Source organism: Rhinopithecus roxellana, chromosome 9 (assembly GCF_007565055.1).
Source record: "Rhinopithecus roxellana isolate Shanxi Qingling chromosome 9, ASM756505v1, whole genome shotgun sequence".
NCBI classification, from domain to species: domain Eukaryota; kingdom Metazoa; phylum Chordata; class Mammalia; order Primates; family Cercopithecidae; genus Rhinopithecus; species Rhinopithecus roxellana.
Window position 1 is genome coordinate 40,259,092 of NC_044557.1, and position 25,217 is coordinate 40,284,308.

At 41.5% G+C, this 25,217-nt stretch overlaps 1 protein-coding gene across 2 annotated transcripts in view; it reads left to right on the plus strand.

Moving 5' to 3' along the window:
- Positions 1 to 25,217, plus strand: part of LYN (LYN proto-oncogene, Src family tyrosine kinase) — a 139,568-nt gene that overhangs the window by 74,759 nt on the left and 39,592 nt on the right. For both annotated transcript variants that reach the window (XM_030937973.1, XM_030937974.1), the window contains exons 5-10: positions 1,441 to 1,539; positions 1,663 to 1,766; positions 2,944 to 3,093; positions 4,824 to 4,976; positions 18,122 to 18,304; positions 21,167 to 21,243. In XM_030937973.1, the coding sequence (XP_030793833.1) occupies positions 1,441 to 1,539; positions 1,663 to 1,766; positions 2,944 to 3,093; positions 4,824 to 4,976; positions 18,122 to 18,304; positions 21,167 to 21,243 (766 nt within the window). The remainder of the gene's footprint in view (positions 1 to 1,440; positions 1,540 to 1,662; positions 1,767 to 2,943; positions 3,094 to 4,823; positions 4,977 to 18,121; positions 18,305 to 21,166; positions 21,244 to 25,217) is intronic.

Genomic DNA, 25,217 nt, shown 5'->3' on the forward strand with positions numbered 1-25,217 from the left:
ATTCCTTCCCCCATTACTGGCTTACCTGCTTGCTTCTTCCAGTGCTGGTTCCTTCCTCCTCCCTGGCTCCATGTCTGCCTTTCTGCTGAGGACTCAAGCATGGTGATGAGGCTCACTTGCTTGGAATTGTCTTATGGTTTTCTTTTTTTCATGGTGTCCATCTCTATGATAACTAGATATTTGAACAAAGGAGTTTATAATGCATGGACCAGTATTCCCTTGACTGTCATTTCTATAAGGCTTTGAAAGCATTTCTCAGCTATCCTGGGGCAAGTTACAAACCTTTTGCTTCTGTGAGATGGGAGCCATTTGTACCAACTCTTCTTTGTGCACCCCTGATCACAGTGATGCATACTTTAGTTGTAAGTCTGTTTTCCTTTGCTTCTGTCTCTAAACATATTTTAATTCCATCACAAAGAGTAAATTTTCCCACTGGATTCTGGGGTTCCAGAGATGTTCTCCACCCACCTTCACCCTCCTAAACAAACATCCTGAGACAATTGCTATTGTAGCTGTTGAGTCTTGGATATAAATACTTTTTTCCTTTTATTTTTAGTTGACATGGAATAATTATATGCAGCCATGGGATACAGAGTGATATTTTGATACATATATGCAGTGTGTACGGATCAAATCAGCATAATTAGCATATCCATCACCTTGAACATTTATTATTTCTTTGTGTTGTGAACATTCAAAACCCTCACTGCCAGCTTCTTTTCTTTCTCTCTCTCTCTTTTTGATAGCTTTATTGAGAATTCACAATACCACACAATTCACCCATTTAAAGTGTACAATTCAGTGATTTTTTTAGTGTAGTCACAGAATTGTGCAACTATCACCACAATCCACTGTAGAACATTTTAAATACCCCAAAAGGAAACCCTGGACTCCTTAGCTGTCACCTCCACTCTCCCATTCTCTCCAGCCCTAGGAAACTACAAATCTACTTTTTATCTCTGAAGACTGACCTATTCTGGATATTTCACATACGTGGAATCATACAATATGTGGTCCTTCATGGCTGCCTTCTTTTATTTAGCATAATGTTTTCAAAGTTCATCCCTGTTGTAGCATCTCTCAGCACTCCATTCCTTTCACTGCTGAGTAATATTGCACTGGACGGATATTCCAGATTTTGTCCATTCATCAGTTGATAGACATTTTGGTTGTTTCTACTTTTTGCTTTTACAAATAATGCTTTGAACATTCATGTACAAGTTTTTGTGTGGATGTTATGGTTTCATCTTTCTTGGGTATAGGTCAAGGAGTGTAATTGCAGGGTCCTGTGGTAACTCTATGTTTTCTTTATTTTTAATTTTTTAATTGATACATAGTATCTGTACATAAATACATATTTATGGGATATCTGTGATATTTTGATATATGCATGGAATATGTAGTCTTCTAACTTCTTTTTGTTGTGTATTTCTATTCTAGGCATGGAGAATGGTGGAAAGCAAAGTCCCTTTTAACAAAAAAAGAAGGCTTCATCCCCAGCAACTATGTGGCCAAACTCAACACCTTAGAAACAGAAGAGTGAGTCCTCATGTGTTGTCATCTTGGTGGCTTTGTTTGCCACATTGGATTTCTTGTTAATATTCTTCACCTTTTTCTTGCTCTGGAACATAATATGCACGAAATGTTGAAATGTCTTCGCAGGTGGTTTTTCAAGGATATAACCAGGAAGGACGCAGAAAGGCAGCTTTTGGCACCAGGAAATAGTGCTGGAGCTTTCCTTATTAGAGAAAGTGAAACGTTAAAAGGTAGGAAATGGTTCAAGGCCTCTTTTAAAACACTATTTAGGAAATTATTTTTAGAAACTATTCTAGAATTACTCAAGGGAAAAAAGGATATAGTATGCTCTGGTAGTAAAAGTTTTATAGTTTGATAAAAAATAACAAACTTCAATGATTCGTTGTGCTACTAAAAGTAATATAGTTGAGTGTGGTGGCTCGCACCTGTAATCCTAACATTTTGGGAGGCTGAGGCAAGAGGATCACTTGAGTCCAGTAGTTGGAGACCAGCCTGGGCAACATAGCAAGACCCCATCTCTACAAGAAATAAAAAACTAGTCAGGCCTGGCAGCGCATGCCTATAGTCCCAGCTACTCTGGAGGCTGAGGTAGGAAGATCACCTGAACCCAGGGAAGGTAGGCTGCAGTGAGCTGTGATCATGCCACTGCACTCCTAGCTAGCCTGAGTGACAGAGTGAGGCACTGTCTCAAAAAAAAAGAAAAGAAAAAAGTACGGCAGAAAGCACACATGATTGTGGCCACTTCTTACCATGCTTTGTTTGCTGAGGCTTTTGCATTATTATTTAGAATAAATCCTGAAATTTTAAGACAAAGAAAATTAGGCTGGGCATGGTGGCTCAGGCCTGTAATCCCAATGCTTTGGGAGGCTGAGACATGAGAATCACTTGAACCCAGCAGTTTGATACCAAGCGTGGGCAACATAGCAAGAGCCTGTCTCTATAAGAAATTTAAAAATTAGCCAGGTGTGGTGGTACATGATTGTAGTCTCAGCTACTTCGGAGGTTGGGGTAGAAAGATCGTTTGAGCCCAGGAGGTCAAGGCGGCAGTTAGCTATGATTGTGCCGCTGTACTCCAGCCTGGGTGACAGAGCAAGAACCTGTTAAACAAAAAAAAAAAAAGAAAAAGAAAATCAAAGTAACTTAAAAAATTTTAAATGTAGCTAAATAATAATTTTTAAAAATTATCATGAAGAAAGAAAATGGTATGTTGGCAAGCTACACAGCAAACAAAACGTGGCTTCATTTGTCAAGTAGAATTTTTATAGGACTTTTAAAATTGTGCATTTTATACAACTTCATATATATATATTTTGCATATTTTATCACAAAATGTGTACTGCAGTTGTTGTATAATGCAAATCTTATTTGTGAGATATAAACATTTACTTATACCTTTCCCCCCCATAGGAAGCTTCTCTCTGTCTGTCAGAGACTTTGACCCTGTGCATGGGGATGTTATTAAGCACTACAAAATTAGAAGTCTGGATAATGGGGGCTATTACATCTCTCCACGAATCACTTTTCCCTGTATCAGCGACATGATTAAACATTACCAAAGTAAGTAAAAACTGAACATTCAACAAGACAAAATATATTTGTTATGATATGTATAAGACGTCACACACTATTTTTATATTAAAACTTTTTAGGCATCATATTTCTCTTAGATACAGTTGCAGGTCATATTCTATAAATGATTCTAAATTAATCTATAGTTAGGCCAGGCACAGTGGCTCACGCCTGTAATCCCAGCACTTTGGGAGGCCAAGGCAGGTGGATCACTTGAGGTCAGGAGTTCGAGACCAGCCTGGCCAACGGTGATAGCCCATCTCTACCAGAAAAAAAAAAAAATTAGCCAGGCATAGTGGTATGTGCCTGTAGTCCCAGCTACTCGGGAGGCTGAGGCAGGAGAATCACTTGAACACAGGAGGCAGAGATTGCAGTGAGCTGAAATCACCCCACTGCACTTCAGCCTGGGTGACAGAGCAAGACTCTGTTTCAAAAAACAAATAATAAAATAAAAGTAATTAATTAATCTGAAGTTAAATACACAAAGCAAGACTTGATCCTTGTGATCCTCTCAGTCCTTCCCACCTAGTAGTACATGCTGTTTGACATTCAGTGTTCCAAAATTACCAAGAGAAAAATATATGTTATCTTTGCATATATTTTTACAATACATCTGAATATCTGGAATAGGAATGCAGATTTGCAGATCTGTGTTTGCGTGTGTGTGTGTGTGTGTGTGTGTATGTAAAAGTAATATATATTCTTGGTAAAGTCAAACAGAAATGACACTACCACTGAAATATTTAGAAGTGGCAGGTCAATGTCCCTGTCTCCAGTGCCACTTTGCAGCCCTGCGAAGCCTGGGCCTGAAACTCTGGGTCCCTTTGCTGTGTGACTGGAGTCAGTTGAGTGGTTGTTGCCCCAGCTCCTTTCTATGACCTGATTGAAGGGAATGCATATCATAGGTTTGCTTGAGTCCCAAAACATGGAGAGAGCAACGTGCTTCCGATTTTGTAGATTCCTGCCTCCCTCCGCCCTCCCATTCCTGTGTGCATCCTGCACATGCTGAGAGCTTGTGGTGCTCTGGCTCTGTTCTGGGGCCTAGGGTCCAGTGGTGACATGACCGACTCCCCACTATGGTACCCCATGAAGCTTAATGTAGGCTCAGTAATCTGAAATCACATTTTATTAAGTGTGACAACCTGTCAGCCTATGGTTGTCTGTTGGCTTTGTTATTTTTGTTCATGTATGTTAGCAGTGCTGATGAATACAAACAAGTGTGTTTTAAATGGTTTTTCTTATACAAATTTCAGGCTGGTGGCTCACGCCTATAATCCCAGTACTTTGGCAGGCCGAGGTGGATGGATCACTTGAGGTCAGGAGTTCGTGACCAGCCTGGCCAACGTAATGAAACTCTGTCTCTACTAAAAAATATAAAAATTAGCTGGGCATAGTGGCAGGCTCCTATAATCCCAGCAACTTGGGAGGCTGAGGCAGAAGAATTGCTTGAAACCAGGAGGCGGAGGTTGCAGTGAGCTGAGATCTCCCATTGCACTCCAGCCTTGGCGACAAGAGTGAAACTTCGTCTCAAAAAAAAGAAAAATAAACAAAAAACCCCACAAATTTCAAAAGTCACAAGTATGTGAAGGATGCATTTTAGTTCACAGACTGCGGCAGGTTGGACATTATAAGGCTCCTAGTTGAAACTCTTCTTTATAGACACAGGTGAAGTCTAAAGTATTGCATTTCTTAACCTAAATTTTTCCCTTTCAAATTAGAGCAGCCAGATGGCTTGTGCAGAAGATTGGAGAAGGCTTGTATTAGTCCCAAGCCACAGAAGCCATGGGATAAAGATGCCTGGGAGATCCCCCGGGAGTCCATCAAGTTGGTGAAAAGGCTCGGCGCTGGGCAGTTTGGGGAAGTCTGGATGGGTAAGTGCGTGGCTTGGGGGCCTATGTCCTTTTAGAGATCGTGACAGAAGAAGTAAAGGCTCAAGCCAATTTCGATCAGCTTCTGAGCTAGACACTGAATTATGTCAGAAGCATCATTTATTTTGTTTTCCTGTGTCCATCGGGGTTGAGAACTGGCCTGCAAAATCTATTTACTTCAGCTCTTGCTCTTTCTTGCGACTTAGTAATTCTCTTAATGTTTGTAAGGAGGGGAGTAATGGGTATTTATCTTGATCATCTGCGTATTTCTTCATGATTCCCTCATCGCCAGATTCTCTGGATGCACAGTTCAAGTGCAAGAAATTTGCTTCCATCTCTGGGAAAGGTTATCTTAGGGCTGGGACCCATTGGCTTAATAGAAAGCCTTAATGTATTACAATTTGAGGGTCACCAAGAAAGTTTCTGAGGTTCTCAAAGTCACATCCTGAATAAATCATTTCTTACCATTAAGTATTGCCTTCTCAGGCTGGCAAGAAGTGCAGCAAGATTATAGCAGTGGCTTTTTCCAGGGGATTCTTTTCATCTACCTACTTTTAAAAAAGTTTTATAGTGGGCTGAGAACAGTGGCTCATGCCTGTAATCCCAGCACTTTGGGAGGCTGAGGCAGGAAGATTGCTTGATCCTAGGAGGCTGGGAACAGCCTGAGCAACATAGGGAGACCCCGTCTCTACAGATAAAGAAATTAGCCAGGTGCCATGGTGTGCGCCTGTAGTTCCAGCTACTTGGGAGGCTGAGGTGGGAGGATCACTTGAGCCAAGGAGGTCGAGGCTGTAGTGGACTGAGATGGCACTCCTGCACTCCAGCCTGGGTGACACAGTGAGACCCTGCCTCTAAAAAAATAAATAAATAAATAAATAAATAAATACATGTTTTCATAGTGAATGTGAATTTCTTTAGTGATAAGAGGTTTTTAGAACAAAAATGCTAAAGCATAACATTCTTTTAATGGTTCTAATGGAATGTGTGGTTATTTCTGGAAAGGGTAACATGTTAGGTCACACACATCTGACTGGGTCACTTTTTCTGTGTCAGCTTTCTAAATGGAAGGGGCAGATGGCTTTTAAACACTCTCCAGCCCCGGCAGAGCAGAAGCTGCAGCTACGTGGGCATGTCACCTCTGCATCCAGGTTTTCCCTCTACAGTCTTGGCCTGTGGGATCACAGCCTTGCTCACTTTCTCCTGTTGGCCCCTCTTGAGCCGAAGTGTCTTTTAAACACGGCACATACTGAGCCAGTCTATCATTAATTCTTACTGCACTGTAAGTCTTTCTGCACATATTTGCAGAATTCAGGTAAACTGTAATTACATGACTTCACATTCTCCGTTTGGATTGGCACGTGTCAGAACTGGTTGGCAGTACAAATCAGGTCCTCCGTTTCTGTTCCGCTCAGCAGATTCATGGGTGTGAGTGCTCACTCTGAATGTTGTCTCTTCCCATGCACACTCTATTGTCTAAGTTGGAACATCTTCCTCCTCATTTCTCTATGTGCTCTTTTTTTAATTAACATGAAATTCACATGACGTAATTAATCATTTAAAACGACCAATTCAGTGACATTTAGTACATTCACAATATTGTGCAGCGACCACCTCCATCTACTTTCAAAATGTTTTCATCATCCCAAAAGGAAGCAATGTACCCAATAAACAATCACTCTTCATTTCTCCCACCACTCAGCCCCTGGCAGCCACCATTCTTTCTGTCTCTATGAATTTAACCACTCTAGGTACCTTGTATAAGTGGAATCATTTATTTGTCCTTTTGTGTCTGGCGTATTTCACCTAGCATAATGTTTTCAAGGTTCATCCATGTTGTAGAACGTATTAGAATTTTCTTGTTTTATGGCTGAGTAATATTCCATTGCATGACTATACCAGAGTTTGTTTATCTACTTATCCATTGGTGGACCTTTCAGTTGTTTTTACCTTTTGACTGTTATGAATAATGCTATATGAACGTTCACATACAATTTATTATGTGGACACATTTTCATTTCTCTTGTGTATAAACCTAGGAGTTCAATTGCTGGGGCATGTGGTAAGCCTCTGTTGAACTTTTTGAAGAACCACAAGACTGTTATCTGCTCATTAAAAAAATGACTTGGCTTCTTTTTTCCTCCGATGATGTTTATATTTGTTTTTCTCCAAATCTACAGAATGGAGCAGGAATAATATAATGAATATTGTATATCCTTCACGTAGATTCACCGGTTGTTAATATTGTCCTAATTTTCTTGTTCTTTTATTTACGTACACATACATAGATGTTATTATTGTCGTTGACCACCTGAGACTAAGTGCAGATGTGACTTGCTGAGTTTTGTGAAGAGTGTCTAAGCACCTAAGCAGTGCTGTGTTCTCAGTGCACCTGTCAGGAGGCATAGTATTAGCCGGTCCTATTCTTAATGATGTTCTATTTGATTTTGTCTACAGTGATCCACCATCAATTTTATTTAAAGTTTTTAGATCCAAAAGTTTAAATGGATCATTTAAATTTAGTTTCTCCGTGGCAACTTTTTACTCCCTTTTGTAATAAATAAATACTCTGTGGGAAGTTTCTTTAAGACTGTGTAAAAAGAACTTTCTCCAAATGGTTTCAGCACGATCTGCGAATTCTCTTCCCTCTTAGAAGCCGACACTTCTCTATAAAGCTTCAGTCCTTTCTGTCCTCCTCCCTGCTCATTGGACATGTCTGTTCCAACCCCACTGGCTCACATCAAGAACGAGGGACTTCTGCCTTCTCTTCCCAGCTTCCCCGTCTGTTCACTGAGAGTATTGGCAGGAAAACCAGGATCACAATCACAGCTTAATTGTGCTCTTAGTCCATCTGAGTACTTACTGTGACCTTGCGTGGGGAGAAGGAGGAGAAGACAGGAGGAAGGGAAAAAAGAGTGTACAAGCTCTACGGGCCCTGCTCTAAGTGCATTTGCATTGACATTCTCACATACTCATTGCTGTAGCACTGCGAATGAGACAGGCATTTCTGTGATCATTTGATAAACAACATCACTGAGAATCAGATAAGCAACTTACTCAAGGTCATTCAAGGCAGTGAGAGAGCCAGGCTGCTCTGGCATCTGGGAACCCTGGACTCAATTATTTGCTATGCTGTTTCTAAGTTAATTTGACTTCCTTAGCCTCAGTTTCCACATCAATGAAATGGACAAACTCCTATCTTATCAGTTGTTCAAAGGAAGAATGAGATTATGCACCAGGATGTTTCCCAGAGTCTGACTCCATGTGCCCTATTTTTATTATCATCACTTTTTTGTATTTGATTCTAGTTATTGGAAGCTATATTTTGATGCCTTTTCCCCAACTTTAATCATAAAACAGAACTATAAATAATCCAATTAGACGTTCCTATGGATATTTGCTGGCAAAGTAATTAACATGTCTGTCATGAAAAGAAATGTAGAGGGAGGTTAATCAGGATGTACTGGTTCACCCTAAATCAGTAGCCCTGCATATAAAGTGGTGGCTTGGAATTTTGTTCCAGCCTCTCCTATTCAGCTGTGAAGCCAGGATAAAGCATCAAATTGCATGCTGTTTGCACCTAAGAGGTAAGTACAGTGAACCAAGTACATTCAAATCCAACTGCTTGAGTGAATTATTTCTCAGTAACACTGTTTTTAAAGATGCAGTTGTTGGCAAGGCACAGTGACTCACACCAGTAATCCTGGCACTTCAGGAGGCCGAGGCAGGTAGATTGCCTGAGCTCAGAAGTTCGAGACTAGCCTGAACAACATGGTAAAACCTTGTCTCTACCAAAAATACAAAGAAAATTAGTTGAGCGTGATGGTGTTGCACCTGTGTTTCCATCTACTCAGGAGGCTGAGGTGGGAGGATCACTTGAGCCTGGGAGGTGGAGGCTGCAGTGAGCTGAGATTGCACCACTGCGCTCCAACCTGGGTGACAGAGTGAAACCCCATTCAATAAATAAATAAATAAATATCCAGTTGCTGCCAACCTGGATGCCTGGCATCAAAAGTGCTGCTGTCAGCTGTGGTGTCAGTGCATCCGCCAGGGAGTGCCTGGTGAGGCTGGGGGCAAGAAGTCAGGATCTAGGCAGCCTGGCGCACACACCTCAGCAGACCTGCTTACATCCCCTGTTCTGTTGTAAGGTGCAAGTCTGCACTAAAATTGTGCACCTGGAGCTCAAGAACATTGGTCCTTTCTGGGACTGGGAAAACCTCCTTGCTTCTAATTCCAGATACACCAAATCCCCCTGTCTATTTCTCTTCCTTTCCTGCACACAACCTTAATTTTAGATAACTTTTGCTTATCATATATCCAGGTAGTGCCTGGGAGAAACAAGTTTAGAAGAGAGGAGAATGGGGTGTTGGAAAGTATGTGATTGTTCTATGCAAATTGTTACTTTTTAGACTGTCTGAAACAGGGTAAAAATCTTGAGAAAATACATCATTTGAATAGATTTGCTCATTCTGTTTTTAAAAATTGTGGTAAAATACACATGACATAAAATTTGCTTTTTAGCCATGTTTAGGTGTACAGTTCAGTAGGTTAAATGCATCTACATTGTTATGCAAACAATCTCCATACTCTCTTTTCATCTGATAAAACTGAAAGACTCTGTACTCTTTAACACCAACTTCCTGATCCCCCTCCCTCCAGCTTCTGGCAACCACCATGCTACTTTCTGTCTCTATGAATTTGACTACCTTAGGTACCTCAAATAATTAGAATCATACAGTATTTGTCTTTTTGACTCTGGCTTACTTCACTTAGCGTGATGTCTCCAAGGTTTATGTTGTGTCGTAGCATGTGTCAGAATTTCTTTGTTTTTTAAGGCTGAATGATATTCCTTTATATGCATATGTAACATTTTGTTTATTCATCTGTTGATGGACAATTAGGTTGTTTCTACATTTTGGCTATTGTGAATATGCCACTGTGAACATGGGTGCACAGATACCTTTCTGAGACCTTATTTTCCATTCCTTTGAGTATAAATCCAGTAGTGGAATTGCTGGATCCTGTAATGCTTCTATCTTTAAAATTTTGAGGCACTGCCGTACTGTTTTCTATATCGGCTATACCATTTTACATTCCCACTGACAGTGTATAAGTGTTCTGTTTCTCCACAGCCTCACCAACAGTTGTTATTTTCTGTTTTGGGGATTTTTTTGTTGGCTGGTTGGCTGTTTTGATAGTTGTCATTTTAATAGATGTGAGATGGTATCTTACTGTGGTTTTGATTTGTGTTTTCCTAATAATTAGTGACAAAGCCTCTTTTCATGTCCTTCCTGGTCATTTCTACATCTCCTTTGGAGAAACTTATGTTCAAGTCCTTTTCTCACTTTTTAAATTGTGTTTTTTACTTGATTTACTAATAATGTTTTAAATGACAGAGGCAGTAGAGCCTCATCTAAAGTGGGGTTTAATGAAACCTGTCTCAGAGGGATTGCATAACAATTGAAAGAAATTGTGCAGGTAAGTTCAACTGACAGCATTCAAAGTGCTGTTATTAAATAATATCTTTAGAAAGAAAATGTGTCATATTAGTGCAAAGGCTATACAGTAGAGGAAAGAAATTGCCCAGGGTTTCCCCACTAAATAGAAATTGTTTGTATTTTTGCTTCTTAATGTTTTTTATTTTGAGATAATTGTGGATTTACATGTCATTGTACGAAATAATACAAAAAGGATAACATATGTCCACAAAGAAACTTGCACATGAGTGTTCATAGTAGCATTATTTGTAATAGCCAAAAAGTACAAACAACCCAAATGTCCATGAGATGATGAATGGGTCAATAAAATGTGGTATATTCATACAATGGAGTATTTGGCAATAAAAAAAAAGACCTGGCATGCTTCAACATGGATGCCATGTTGTTTTATGGATGACGTATAATAACACTACGTTAAGTGAAAGAAATCAGTCCCAAAGGAGCACATATTATATACCGTTCCATTTATGTGCAATGTCCAGAATAGGCAAATCTAGAGTTAGAAAGTAGATGACTGGTTGCCTAGGGCTGGGGGGCTGGGAGTTTGGTAGGAGTGACTGCTAATGAGCATGCGATTTCTTTTTGGAGTCATGACAACATTCTAAAGCTGATTGTGGTGATGATTGTACAATTCTGAATATGCAAATAACTGATGAACTATATACTTTAAATGGGTAAATGGCATGGTATATGAATTATATTTCAATAAAGCGGGCAAATATATAAAAGAAATGATACAGAGAGATCCCATGTACCATTTACCCAGTTTCCCCCAGTAGTAACATCTTGTAAAACTATAGTACAACATCACTACCAGGATATTGGCATTGATCAGTGTTCATTTTTTAATTGTGCTTTTCTTCCAGTCTTTTTTTTTTTTTTTTTTTGAGACAGAGTCTTGCTCCATCGCCCAGGCTGGAGTGCAGTGGCGCAATCTCGGCTCACTGCAAGCCCCGCCTCCTGGGTTCAATGCCATTCTGCTGCCTCAGCCTCCCGAGTAGCTGGGACTACATGCACCTGCCACCGCGCCCGGCTAATTTTTTGTATTTTTAGTAGAGACAGGGTTTCACCGTGGTCTCTGTCTCCTGACCTCGTGATCCTGCCCGCCTCGGCCTCCCAAAGTGCTGGGATTACAGGCATGAGCCACTGTGCCCGGCCTTCTTCCAGTCTTATGTTGAATGGAGGAAGGAAGGAAAAGAAGGGAAGGTGAAGAAAAGAAAATAGAAGAGAAAAAAATAGAAAATTTTGACATGGGATCTTTTGCTTGTAGGGACTGAGTTTGCCTGTTAGTCAGGGAGCTCCTTCTCACTCCTGAAATAATTTAAATACGTTGAATACACATAGCAGGGGAATATTGGGAATACAACCAAAAGAGTTGTGATTGGTGATTTTATATTACAAACAGGCTGAAGGATACCCCCTCTCCCAATTTTGAGCTGCCAGAATTTAGTTTTCTCTTATCCTTTTTAGTTTCTCAAAGGATAAGCAGGCCAGCTTTTCTCATTGATAGAAAAATAACAATTAAAATTCTATCACTATTAACCAAGTAAGTTAATATTTTTATTAAACATAAGGAATTGTTCACGGACAACCCGTTTCATTTTATGGTCTGCATTTTTTTGGCCTGAAATGCAGTGAACAAATACTAGGAAGTGACCTGTTCTTTGGGGGAAGGGGCTGGGTAGGGATAAAAGAAAGAGGTGTCTCTGCTTCAAGCTGTTTCCTCTTGTTTGTGTGATCCTTGTGACATCTGACTTGGGTGACATGCTTCCTCTGTGGATTGTCCTGTTCCCAGGGAATCAACTGGGCAGCTAGGCTAAGGACGATATTTCCTCTGACTGCTTGGTCTATGAAGAGACCCTGAGGAAGGAAGGAAACTTATTTTAAATTGAATTTTGCTAGATAAATTCTCATTTGAACCAACTGCCTTGAGATTAATCACCAACCCACTTCCAAAATCAACTGCATGCGTTTTTTAAAAATCACTCTCCCTTTTGCGGTACGTGGGCACTTTTTAGCCATCCAGTCACAGCTGGTACTAGAGCGCTCTCAAGGTGCCACATCAGATTTCTTTAACTGTGGCAAAGTGGCACTCCACAAGACACTTTTTACTAGCTCAAAAAGATTTTTTTAACATAATTTTTCATCCATATTGACAACCCAAATCTCCATGACTAGGTTAATTTGAACCTTCAAACTGCCGGAGAGTATCTTGGAAACCTATGATTTGATCCCTAGCACTGAATAAAAATCATGCCTTTAACAGAGGGATGAAAACCACCCTATTGTTTCAATGTCGCGGCCCTAAGAGATCATCTGGGAGCTGCTGCCATTCTTGGACCATGTTTGACACAGCTGCTTTATCTACCACTCAGCTCAAACTCCTTATCAGTATTTAAAATATCTGCAGCTGCAATATTTCCTGATAACTTTCCCCCCAACCTTGGAAAGCGTTTTTTTTTCCCGTCATCCTTTACTCATACTTTTCTATTGTATAAGAGTCTCCATGAGCTCCATTGTTTTTATGATGGCAAAAGGGAAATGGTTTCGTTTCTTTAACTTTTATTGCTACGTAATGTAACAAGCAAGCAGAAAATGCAAACACAAATATCTAATTTCACAAATAATTACAAAGCAAAAACTGGTGTGCGGACCTCTGAAAGGAAACTTGCTAGCCCCAGAAACCCCCACCCTCCACCCATCCCCTCCCACCCACACCCTACCTGTCCCCCAAAGACAACAGCTATTCCAACCTTCCTGATGGTTTCCTGACTTTTCTTCTTAATTTTACCACTTTTGTATATGGGGATGTATGTATCCCCCAAAAATATAGCTCAGTTTTGCCTGTTTTTGTACTTTATATGAATGAATTATACCAAATATGCTCTTTTATGTCTTGCCTCTTTTACTCAACGGGTTGGTGAGATGTATCCATGCTTTTGGGTGTGGCTACAGTTCATTCATCTTCATGCCATATGGTGTTGGTGAGGTGCATCAGTGCTTTTGAGTGTGGCTACAATTCATTCATCTTCAGTTCCTATGGTCGGTGAGATGCATCCGTGCTTTTGTGTGGCTATAGTTCATTCATCTTCATCCCATGTCGTGTTTGTGAGATGCACCCGTGCTTTTGGGTGTGGCTACGGTTCATTCATCTTCATCCCATGTCATGTTGGTGAGATGCATCTGTGGCTATGGTTCATTCATCTTCATTCCATATGGTGTTGGTAAGATGCATCCATGCTTTTGGGTGTGGCTATGGTTTATTCATCTTCATGCTGTATTGTGTTGTGCTGCATGTGTTTTCAAGATATATGATCGTTTATCCATTTATTTCACCATTTACTAATGAAATTGGAGTTCATGTTAGTCCATTTTGCTGTGCTAAAGGAATACCTGAGACTGGGTAACTTATAAAGAAAAAGGTTATTTGGCTTATGGTTCTGCAGATTGCACAGGAAACATGGCACCTGTCTCTGCTTCTAGTGAAGCCTCAGGAAGCTTCCATTCAAAAAGGAAGGCAAAACGGGGGAGCATGTCACACAGTGAGAGCAAGAGAGTAACCAAAAGAGGTGCCATGCTTTTAGACAACCAGCTCTCTTGTGAACTAATAGAGTGAGAACTCACTCTTTACCACGGGGATGGCCCCAAGCCATTCATGAGGGATTCATTCCCATGACCCAAATACCTCCCTCCAGGCCCCACCTCCAACCCTGGGGAACAAATTTCACCATGAGATTTGGAGAGGACAAACATCCAGACTATATCAGAGTTGTTCCCAGTTTGGGGTGGTATGAACAATGTGCTGCATATTTTTGTGCTGGTCCAAGCATGCGTGAGTTTCTCCAGGGTGAGTGGGAGTGGATTTGCTGGATCATAAGATGTATGAATCCTCAGCACTTCTAAGTTATTGCCAACTTATTTTCCAAAGTGCTGGTCCCAGCTTAGATTCTCACCAGCAATATGCCAGTCCCCATGTCCCCTTTCCCGACTAGCAGAGCTGTACTTAGAGAGATGTGGGCCCCAAGGCAGCACAGGCCATAGGTGGTTATCCAGAAGGAATTATGCACTCAGCATCCTTCACAGGCACCTTGGATGTTGTCACAGAAGCTTTGCAATTGAATTTCAGCGATGCTCAGCAAAGAACACAGAATGGGGCCTAGGGCAGCTACCCCAGAGTCCCTCCCAAGGGGCAGGTGCTCAGCAGCACTTGATATTGCCAGACTTTTAAAATTTTTGCTAAGCTCGGCAGTGGTTTCTCATAACTTTATTTGCATTTCTCTGGTTACTAAGAAGATTGAAGGCCGGGCGCGGTGGCTCAAGCCTGTAATCCCAGCACTTTGGGAGGCCGAGACGGGTGGATCACGAGGTCAGGAGATCGAGACCATCCTGGTTAATACGGTGAAACCCCGTCTCTACTAAAAAATACAAAAAACCAGCCGGGCGACGAGGCGGGCGCCTGTAGTCCCAGCTACTCGGGAGGCTGAGACAGGAGAATGGCGTCAACCCGGGAGGCGGAGCTTGCAATGAGCTGAGATCCGGCCACTGCACTCCAGCCTGGGCGGCAGAGCAAGACTCCGTCTCAAAAAAAAAAAAAAAAAAAAAAAAAAAAAAGAAGATTGAGTACTTTTCACATGTTTATTAGTCATATGAATTTCTTCTTTTGAAATGCCCATCCAAGCCTTTGCCTATTTCTTCTGATTTTTCTTATTGATTTGTGAGAATCCTTTATATATTCTGGATGCCAGTTCCTGGCAGTAATATGTATCATTTATTTTATGTATTTTCATATATTTTATATCATGTATTTTCCTGTTGTGATTTGCTATGGATATGCTCATGTAACTTAGGGTTAGAGTTAGGGCTGGGGTTAGGGTAAGGGTTTATAAACTTTAAAAAATTTATAATAAACCCTTTTTGATTCAAATGTAAAATAAAAGTCTTTTGTTGGTGGAATGTACTTTAAAATAACTCTTAAGATCTACAGAAAATACCATATTGCTTGTAATTATGCATTTAGATGGCAGAACAATTTAATATATTCATAATTCCATTATTTTAGGTAGGTGGTGGCTTTTTAAAAGGACCTAGGATGTTTTTTGTCAGCTTTATGTTACTATCTTGCCCATATGTTCTAACACTTATTTTATACTGCATTCTTCTACTTCTTTTCTTTCTTTTGTTTTAGAGATGGGAGTCTCACTGTATTGCCCAGGTTGGTCTTGAACTCCGGGGCTCAAGCGATCCTCCTGCCCCTCAAAGTGCTGAGATTACAGGCATGAGCCACCTTGTCCAGCCTTATCACTGCAAGTATTAACCAAAGTGGAGTACAAAATAAAACATTTAATAGAGGAATCAGCCTTCATGACCAGAAGAAACATCACTGGACAGGTTGACTGCTAGCTATAAATGAACTTTTTCTTACTTGTTTGAAGGCTTGGAAAGAGATGTATAATACATTTCTTTATTATTTTAAAAAATCTTTTTATTAAAAAGTACATACTTGACTGGGCACAGTGGCTCATGCCTACAATCCCAGCACTTTGGGAGACCAAGGTGGGCAGATCAGCTGAAGTCAGGAGTTCGAGACCAGCCTGGCCAACATGGCAAAACCCTGTCTCTCCTGAAAAAAAGAAAGAGAAGAGAAGAGAAAAGAAAAGAGTACATACTCCTTGACAAATACAATCAGAATAGAAAAGAACAAGAGAAAGTAGAAGTCACTCCAAATTCTACCAGCCAGGGATAATCACTGCTGTTTTACTCAGCAGGCTTCCAGTCATCTTTCTATGCTATTCACATACAGATACTCTTGCACCCTAAAAAGGGGACCGTCCACTCCACGTCACCTTTCCTTAGGGCAGGTGCTATCCAGCTGTTGTGCACCAGGCAGCAGGAACCTGCAAGGAGATTTGCAGTGGCACCACCAGCTGCTACTCCCTTCCCCACTTTTTTTTCTTTTCTTTTCTTTTTTTTTTTTTTTACATTTCAAGAGAAAGGTGGAAACAGAAGAGAGGAAAGAAAGGAAGAATATGATTATTAATATTTCTGCTTTGCCAAATTACTGAGAAAAGGCTTTCCCAAGAGAAAGTCAGGGTTAAAGTGCTCAATCCCAGTCCCAGAAGGGTGGTGCCTCAGGGGGACCATACTAAGGAGTCAGTATTGCCCAGAACGTGTTCCATGTGGTGTAAGAGGCTACTTGAACAAGTGTTCTGAGGTCAAGAAAGTGGAGGAAATGCTGGGGTGAACAAAGGCAGGCTTTTCCCCTGAAGGCCTCCCAGGGCACCTGCTGCATCTCCTGGGTGGGGGAGGAGTGGAGGGAGGGGCTCCCTGTCCTTTCAGTGGGGACTTTTTCACTAATAGTCACCCAAGTCCAGTTGTCTGCAAATTTTGGGAAGTGCTTGTTTGACTCTAGTATATTGTACTTTAAAGATAGTATATGTAAGTAATTTTTATAAAGAACACCTGTTTTAAAGAAAATTTGGTAAATAGTTAAAAGATATGGTAAGCAAAATTAAAATCACTCATAATTGCACCATTGGAAATAACCAGCATTTGGTGTATTTTGGTGTATTTTCTTCCAGACCATTGTTTATATGTGTGTGTCTGTGTATCTATAAAATATGTCTGCATTTTTAAATGGGGATTATAATGTGAGTGTATGCCTGTGTGTGTATGTATATGTATGTAAGGGATTATAGCATACATAGAGTTTTGGGTTTTTTTTGGTCTTGAATAAAGAACATTTTATTATTAGAGAAAAATATTAGTCCTCGGCTGGGCGCGGTGGCTCACGCTTGTAATCCCAGCACTTTGGGAGGCCGAGGCTGGCGGATCACTTGAAGTCAAGAGTTTGAGACTAGCCTGGCCAGCATGGTGAAACCCCATGTCTACTAAAAATACAAAACTTAGCCAGGTGTGGTGGTGGGCACCTGTAAACCCAGCTACTCGGGAGGCTGAGGCATGAGAATCACTTGAAACCATGAGGTAGAGGTTGCAGTGAGCCAAGATCGTGCCGCGGCACTCCAGCCTGGACGACAGACCAAGACTTAGTCTAAAAATAAATAAATCAATAAATAGAGGACAAATATTAGTCCTCATGGTAGAGTGCCAATAAAAATGTTTTTTACTATTATTTCATAGAAATCTTTTGATTTTTGAATAATTTAAACATTTTTTGGTAAAGAAAATTCCTAGATACTTTTCATCTAGCCTCCCTAATTTTATCACTACATAGTGTTTTAACTCAGGCTTTTTCTATCTGTAACTAAATTTTTTGCTAACTCTGCATCTACAAAGTGAAGTTTTAAATATATATATATATATTTTTTGAGACGGAGTTGCACTCTGTCAGCAGGCTGGAGTGCAATGGTACGATCTCAGCTCAACGCAACCTCCACCTCCCTTGTTCAAGTAATTCTCCTGTCTCAGCTTCCTAAGTAGCTGGAATTACAGGCGCCCGCCACCACGCCCAGCTAATTTTTGTTTTTTTAGTAAAGACGGAGTTTCACCATTTTAGCCAGGCTGGTTTTGAACACCTGACCTCAGGTGACCCACCCGCCTCAGCCTCCCAAAGTGCTGGGATTACAGGCATGAGCCACTGCCCCCAGCTAAATTTTCTGTTTTATAAAGCATACCCACCTTCTTTTTTCTTCCTAGGTTACTATAACAACAGTACCAAGGTGGCTGTGAAAACCCTGAAGCCAGGCACTATGTCTGTGCAAGCCTTCCTGGAAGAAGCCAACCTCATGAAGACCCTGCAGCATGATAAGCTCGTGAGGCTGTACGCTGTGGTCACCAGGGAGGAGCCCATTTACATCATCACCGAGTACATGGCCAAGGGTGAGTTCCTCTCACTGCCCAGAGCTTGCAAGGGTTTCAAACTCAAAAAGTAAAATGTGTAATTGTTCAGAGTCACTCAAATAGTTTAATTATCAAACAGTGTACACACTACTGAAAAATCAGGAAATATGGGAAGACAAAGCAGTTTATAAACCTATCACCAGAAAGTAATCCCATGTCACAGAATTGAAATCTAATCCTCCTGTTTTCTCTGCAGCTACCTGCATGTACCTATTGCCCCAAGAATAGTATCCCATATCTAGTCACCCCCAATAAATATTTATCAAATGAATCACTATGTATTTCAAAAAGGAATATTTTTTGTCATATGCTTAAAATGTGAGTTCCCAGAATTCTAATACTACAGATTTAGTACAGATTGTTCAGTATCAAATTCCTCTTTCTTTTTGTTTTTGTTTTTTGTTTTCGTTTTTGTTTTTGTTTTTTGGAGACGTCTCACACTGTTGCCCGGGCTTGAGTACAGTGGTGCAATCTCTGCTTACTGCAACCTCTGCCTCCCGGGTTCAAGCGATTCTTCTGCCTCAACCTCCCTAGTAGCTAGGACTACAGGCACATGCTGCCATACCCAGCTAATTTTTTGTATTTTTAGTGGAGATGGGGTTTCACCATGTTGGCCAGGCTGGTCTCGAACTCCTGAGCTCAGGCAATCTGCCCGCCTCGGCCTCCCAAAGTGCTAGGATTACAGGCGTGAGCACCCCGCCTCTTTTTGTTCCTTAGCGTTATCTAATATTCATTTTCCTTTCCAGCATTATCTAAATGTTCATGGTGTCACTTTTAAATATTAACGTTTTTTAAAACTTGAGGAGGTTAAAGTCCTATGTAATCACAGAATTGCAGGAGAATAGACTTCAAGCAATCAATTTTTCTTCTACTGTGATCACCTTCATATAGAAGACTTCGAATCAACATCCTTCTTCCTGTGTTCCCCTCCAGTTCAGGAAACATACCAATAAACTGCCAAATTATTTTTGTAAAAGTCCTCAGAAGTGATGAAGAAACATAAGCAATGATCCAGGATTAACAATCATCTCATGCACAATGGAGATGATAGTATGATGTCATAGCTGAATAGATTCAAAAGATGGATATTATATTTTCTTATTTAGTATCTGTGAGTATTTCAAAATATCAGTCACTCAGAGTCCTTCCAAACAAAGACATTGTTTGTTTGTTTTAAAGCAAACAAACCAATTAGCTCTTGTGGCTTGGGTTGCTATAGCTCAGAATTCAGGCTCAGAGCCGGACACCTTATAGGAGTTCAGTAAATATTGTTGAATTAATTAACTTAGAGTATTCTGAATGATAGATGGTAATATGAGCTTTCCTATGTAACAATGCCATATATATATGATATATATATATTTTTTTGTTTTGTTTTTTGGAGACGTCTCCATATATATGACAGAGTCTCTCTCTATCACCCAGGCTGGAGTGCAGTGGCACTATCTCAGCTCACTGCAACCTCTGCCTCCCAGGTTCCAGCGATTCTCCTGCCTCAGCCTCCTGAGTAGCTGAGATTACAGGTGCTTGCAACCATGCCCAGCTAATTTTTGTATTTTTTAGTAGAGACAGGATTTCACCATGTTGGCCAGGCTGATCTTGATCTCCTGACCTCAGGTGATCCACCTGCCTTGACTTCCCAAAGTGCTGGGATTATAGGCGTGAGCCACCAAGCCTGGCCAACAATGCCTAATATTTACTGAGCACTTACTATACACCAGACTGCTCTTGGTGCTTTCTATGGGTGATCTCACTTAGTCTTTTCAGCAGCCTGAGGGCTAAGTACTATTGTTCTGTGTCATGGATGAGATTGCATAATGTTTACTGAGCATTTGCTACCTGCCAACCATCATGGTATGTGCTTTGGATGCAACGTTTGATTCCAACCTCCCCAAAACTCTAATATAGCCTCTAGTACATGCCCATTTTACAGAGACCTAGATGAGGTAAACAACTTGACCAAGGCTACCCATGAGGCTGGTACTTAAAGTTCTAGGGGAAAAACAGGTCTTGTTTTAGAGATGAAGCCATAGAGGTTGGAGAGTTTGCTCAGCAGCACATTCCTTCTTAGGTAGGTTTTACTTTTTTCCAAAGCGCAGTTCACTCATCAAATACTCATTGAGGCCAGGCATGGTGGCTCACACCTGTAATCCCAGCACTTTGGGAGGCCAAAGTGGGAGGATTGCTTGAGTCCAGGAATTTGAGACCAGCCTGGGCAACATGGTGAAATCCTATCTCTACAAAAAAATAAAAGAATTAGCTGGATGTGATGGCATGTACCCTCAGCTACATGGGAGGCTGAAAGTGGAAGGATTGCTGGAGCTTGGGAGGCTGATGCTACAGTGAGCTGTAATCATGCCACTGCACTCCAGTCTGGGTGGCAGAGTAAGACCCTCCCTCAAAAAACATTCATTGAGCACCTACAGTATGTGCCAAGTTCTGTGCTTTTTGCTGGATACAGATGGGAGTGAACCTGGCTAAGTGTCTGCAGAGGGTAGGCCTTCCAGTGAGCTCGCTAAAGATTGGGAGGCTGCAGTGAGTGGATCATGGTGGCAAGTACTCTGAAATGCATGGTTCTCAGACACCTGTAGTGAGAAAAGTGGTATCCACCCACATTCTCACCTGGAGCACATGCTATGTTTCACATCAGGTCAAAAGTAACAGATTAGAGGGGACTGGGTTTGACCAATGTCAGGAAAAGGCTTTATTTAACCATAGAGAATTGCAAAGCCAATCATAGTGTGGGGGGTTCCCCTGTAATAATAACTGATGATGTGAATTTTGTTTGGATTTTTTCTTGCGTGTTTGAACTGCACTAACTTGTTCTTTCTTTCTCCGTAGGCAGTTTGCTGGATTTCCTGAAGAGCGATGAAGGTGGCAAAGTGCTGCTTCCAAAGCTCATTGACTTTTCTGCTCAGGTAACATATTCAGAAAGCCCCATGTGCACGTGCATTTGCAAAGACTTCCCTGCGTCAAATTCATGAAGGAGTTATTGTTCCAGGGAGAAGGAATTTCTGTTGAATGTTTCCCAGCAGCAGTTATGAGAAAAAGACCTTCCACGGTACAATTCTTGGAGATAGTAATAGGAGATTCACATGGATTGTGTGCACATGTTGAGTTTTGACCTGAATATCATCTTCTATAAGCCAAGTCAACCTCTTTATGTTCATTTCACAAGTCACAGAAACAGTGCAGTTGAATCAATCACTTTCTCAGCATTTGGGAAAGGCAGTTCCATACTATGTAAGCACCTGCAGCTTTTAAATGATGCATACGTTTTATTTAAGTTACCAATAGAATGTATGCATACTTTTAAGTCTTCCGTATTCTTGAAAATGGAAGACTGTCCCTTTCCTGCTACTCTTCTTCTCGCTTGTTCTCATTGGATGTGCCATCAGGATTCTATGAAATATTCGTTTGTACTATTTTTAGAACTAGTCTAGGAGTTGCCTGTTTATTTACTTTGGAATAACATGTTTCCTGAAGTGTATTTAAGAGCAGAAGCAAGTTATCTAGAAGCCCCGCCATGTGCCCAAAATATCAAGGAAATGCACACTTGAATGATGCCAGCTGCTGACTTTTACTACTTTCATTGTGTCCATTAGTCATGTTCAGTAATTTGCTTGCTTGTTTTTCAGTATTGGCAATGGGTGGTTTCATGAAGCCCAGTGTATGTAGCAAGAGATTTATAGAAGTTCTAGGGAAGGCTGGTCCCTGTAGTCTTCCTTTTTTACTCCCACTTCTTCCCTCACACCCTCTTTTAGTTAGGAAATCGCTACAGCCTTCTTGGGAATATGAGATCCAAGGAATGCGTGAGTGCAGAGGTGAAGCACCTCACGTAAGGTAGGGCTGGACACAGGTTCTGTAATAGAGCATCGTGGGCTAAGCTGGCATTCGGAACCTGGAGACTGGAGTTTGTGTCCTAGCTCTGCCACTCGATAGCCATACCGCTTCAATTTCGGAAGCACTTTACCTATTTGGGCTACTTTATTCGCCTATAAAGCAGAATGGTAATTCCTACTTTAAGGAGATGTTGTTGAGGGTCACATCAAACACAGATGTTGTTGTGTCACATGCTTGGCATGGACACAAGCACCTCAGAGCCTGCTGGTGGAAGCTGGGAAAACCCAAGGGAGGGCAGTGCCCATCCTTCCAGTAAAGGTGTGTGATGGGTGAGTCACACTGCTCAGGCATCCTCTCCGCCTCCGGGACTCGGCAAGCCTAACAGGTTCCTCATCTGAGTTGGAAATTCAAGTGTGCCCTGAAATGCCAACATCTAATAAGAAAGAAGCATAATTGCTGTGGTGGAACAGAGGGGTAAGGAAAGGACCCAGCAGCCCTCCCTTTTTAACCCTGTCCTCAAAGTCTATGCTGGCCCCTGGGATGCTCCATGGGATTCCAAGGTTTCCAGAACAATAGTTTGAAAACCACCTCTCTGCAGTAAGAGGAATAAGTGGGGTTGGGCACAGCTCTAGAACCCGTGTAGAAAACAGATCAGGAAATGGAGAAAGCGGAAGGTCTGATCAACTTGGGTCATACGTACACGGATCAATGAGGGCCTCTACTCAGGTGGTGATTTGGGTGTCCCCATGGGTCAAGAGACTTGAGGAGTGTAACAAAGGTTTGTCACACTTGGACAGGGCTATGGAACATTGGGACATATGGCCTGGAGGGCCTGAGTGGTCACAGCCATTCCATCTGCTGGGGGTCTGATCTGTGCCCACAGTTCTTTAGGGTAGAAATTACACACATTTGGGTATGTACTATACCCAGAGAATGACTTTATTTTGTCACATCGGTATTTTGTATTGGGTTTCGCATGGCTTATCTCATAAGACTTTATCTTGACATAGTCAAAACTTTTAAGGTTCAAGTCAAGGCCTCTATGCTGAGTCTTTAATTTAGTGAATTACTACCATTACTTTGAAGAGTAATTTTTCTAACCTAGAAATGAATAGGGGGAGAAGTTACTTTCTAGACCTTCGTAGCTTATGAGGAAGGTTACCACAGAGCCTGGCATTGACTGTGACCGTTGTGCTGTGGATTCCAGGGGCTTCCGTTGACTTTCCTGTCAACTGTGATGGGGCTGAGGCCCCTCGGTGACAGGAGGGTCTAGGGGCAATAAAGGCCAGCACCACTGGTCTCCATCCAAGCCAGTTTACCAAATCCAGCCCATGCCAGGTGAGCTTATGTTCACAGGTCCAGGGTCTTTCCTAGCAGTGGCCCCTTCGTGGAACCCATGGGACATCTGGCTCAAGTGCATGAACTGCTTAGGGTCACTGGAAGAGTCACGGGTCAGCAGCAGCTGGCAGGACCCTAAGTGTGTTCATTCAGCACAAAATTCATTTTCTTTACAACTAAGCACTGGCTCCTTTTGAGTTCATCTTTGCTCAAGCTGCAAACCTCACTCAGACTCTTTCCCAGCCCTTCCCTCAAGGTGGCGCTGGTGAGACCACCTGTTCTCCATCCTTAATCATTATCTGCTTCTTGTACCTGTGGCTTTTCTTATTATAATACAGATAATTTGAGAAGGGGGTCTTACCCTTGGCAACAAGGAGTAGGGCATGTATGCTTCAGCTTCAGCCTGAAATCCGATACCTTCCACTTCCACTTTCTGCTCACTGCACCTGCTCCCTTGTCCCCCTGGAATGCCCTCACTGATGACCACTGCTGCCCAGTGCTCCTCCTCCTCCCTCACACACCTTTCTGAAATGATCTGTCTGTGCCAAGAAGGCTATCTCTGCATTATCTTACCTTTCCTTCTCTATCATGTGCCACTAATTAACTCTATCACTTTTCCATAGTGAATATCATGACAAGAGTAAGTATTATTAAAGTGACAGAGATAGCTGGTGCCCAGATACTTCGATAATCCAACCTTTTCTATACCTTCCCCCCACTTTACTCTTTAGGGTGGGAATTTAGGGATAAAGCAGAAGAGGAATTACAGAAGTCCATTTGCTGTGTTAGCTCTAACTAAACAGTTAGTATGCTATGCAATAATGATGCGGCTTGCTGTCTTCCATAACCCTCGTCAATAGCATCAGCAGTTGGGAAATTGAAGGTTCACAGGGGGTAGTTAAATTCAGCAGATTTTCACAATGAGAGATTGGTCATTGGGAGTAGAAATAACCCAGTTTACTTAATCCCAGCCCTAGACGAATAAGGGAAACTGTGAGGGGCAGAGTTGGGACTTTTCCCACCGTCTATATTTGGCCTCTTCTTCCCACTCCCCACTACCCACTTCCCCATGCCCTACTCTCCCGTCCTCATTCCCCTGTTGCCCATTGAGACAGGAAGTGGCTAGTGCACATGACAGCCTCACAGTTCATGTGAGAGCTGATTTCATCACTTCCTGTTGCAGGATGAGTTCTGAAAGACTTGTCTGAGTCCAAGTGTAATAATCCACACTCTCCAACTATCCATAGCCCATTCAACATAGATTAAGAAATCCTGACTAGAGCAGCTTTACCCGTTGCTTTTCTCTTTGTATTAAATTAAGCAATTTAGTGCTTTTTGTGCTGAAATAGGAAAATACCTCTTTGCAAAGGAAGTTTGATACTTTCAGAGCAGAGAGACTTTGCATAATTCCCTTCCAGCTTTTAGGCCCCATGTCAGAGAAGAAAAAATGAGCTTGGAAAGACAAGGGGTTAAAACCAGTGGGGATTTCCTTCATCAGAAGCTGAGATGGAATCATAGACTTGTCAAATTGAGAGGAAAAAGAAGTGAAAAATTTACAGTTGCAGTTTGGAGAGCAAATAAATCATCTTGTAATCCAGATCAAGTGAATCAAAGCATTTATTACTCTTTGGTGGCAGTATCTCTGAAGTGCAAAAATTACTAAAAATGAAACAATTGTTTGTGAGTCAGTAAAAACTGCAAAATCAAGCCA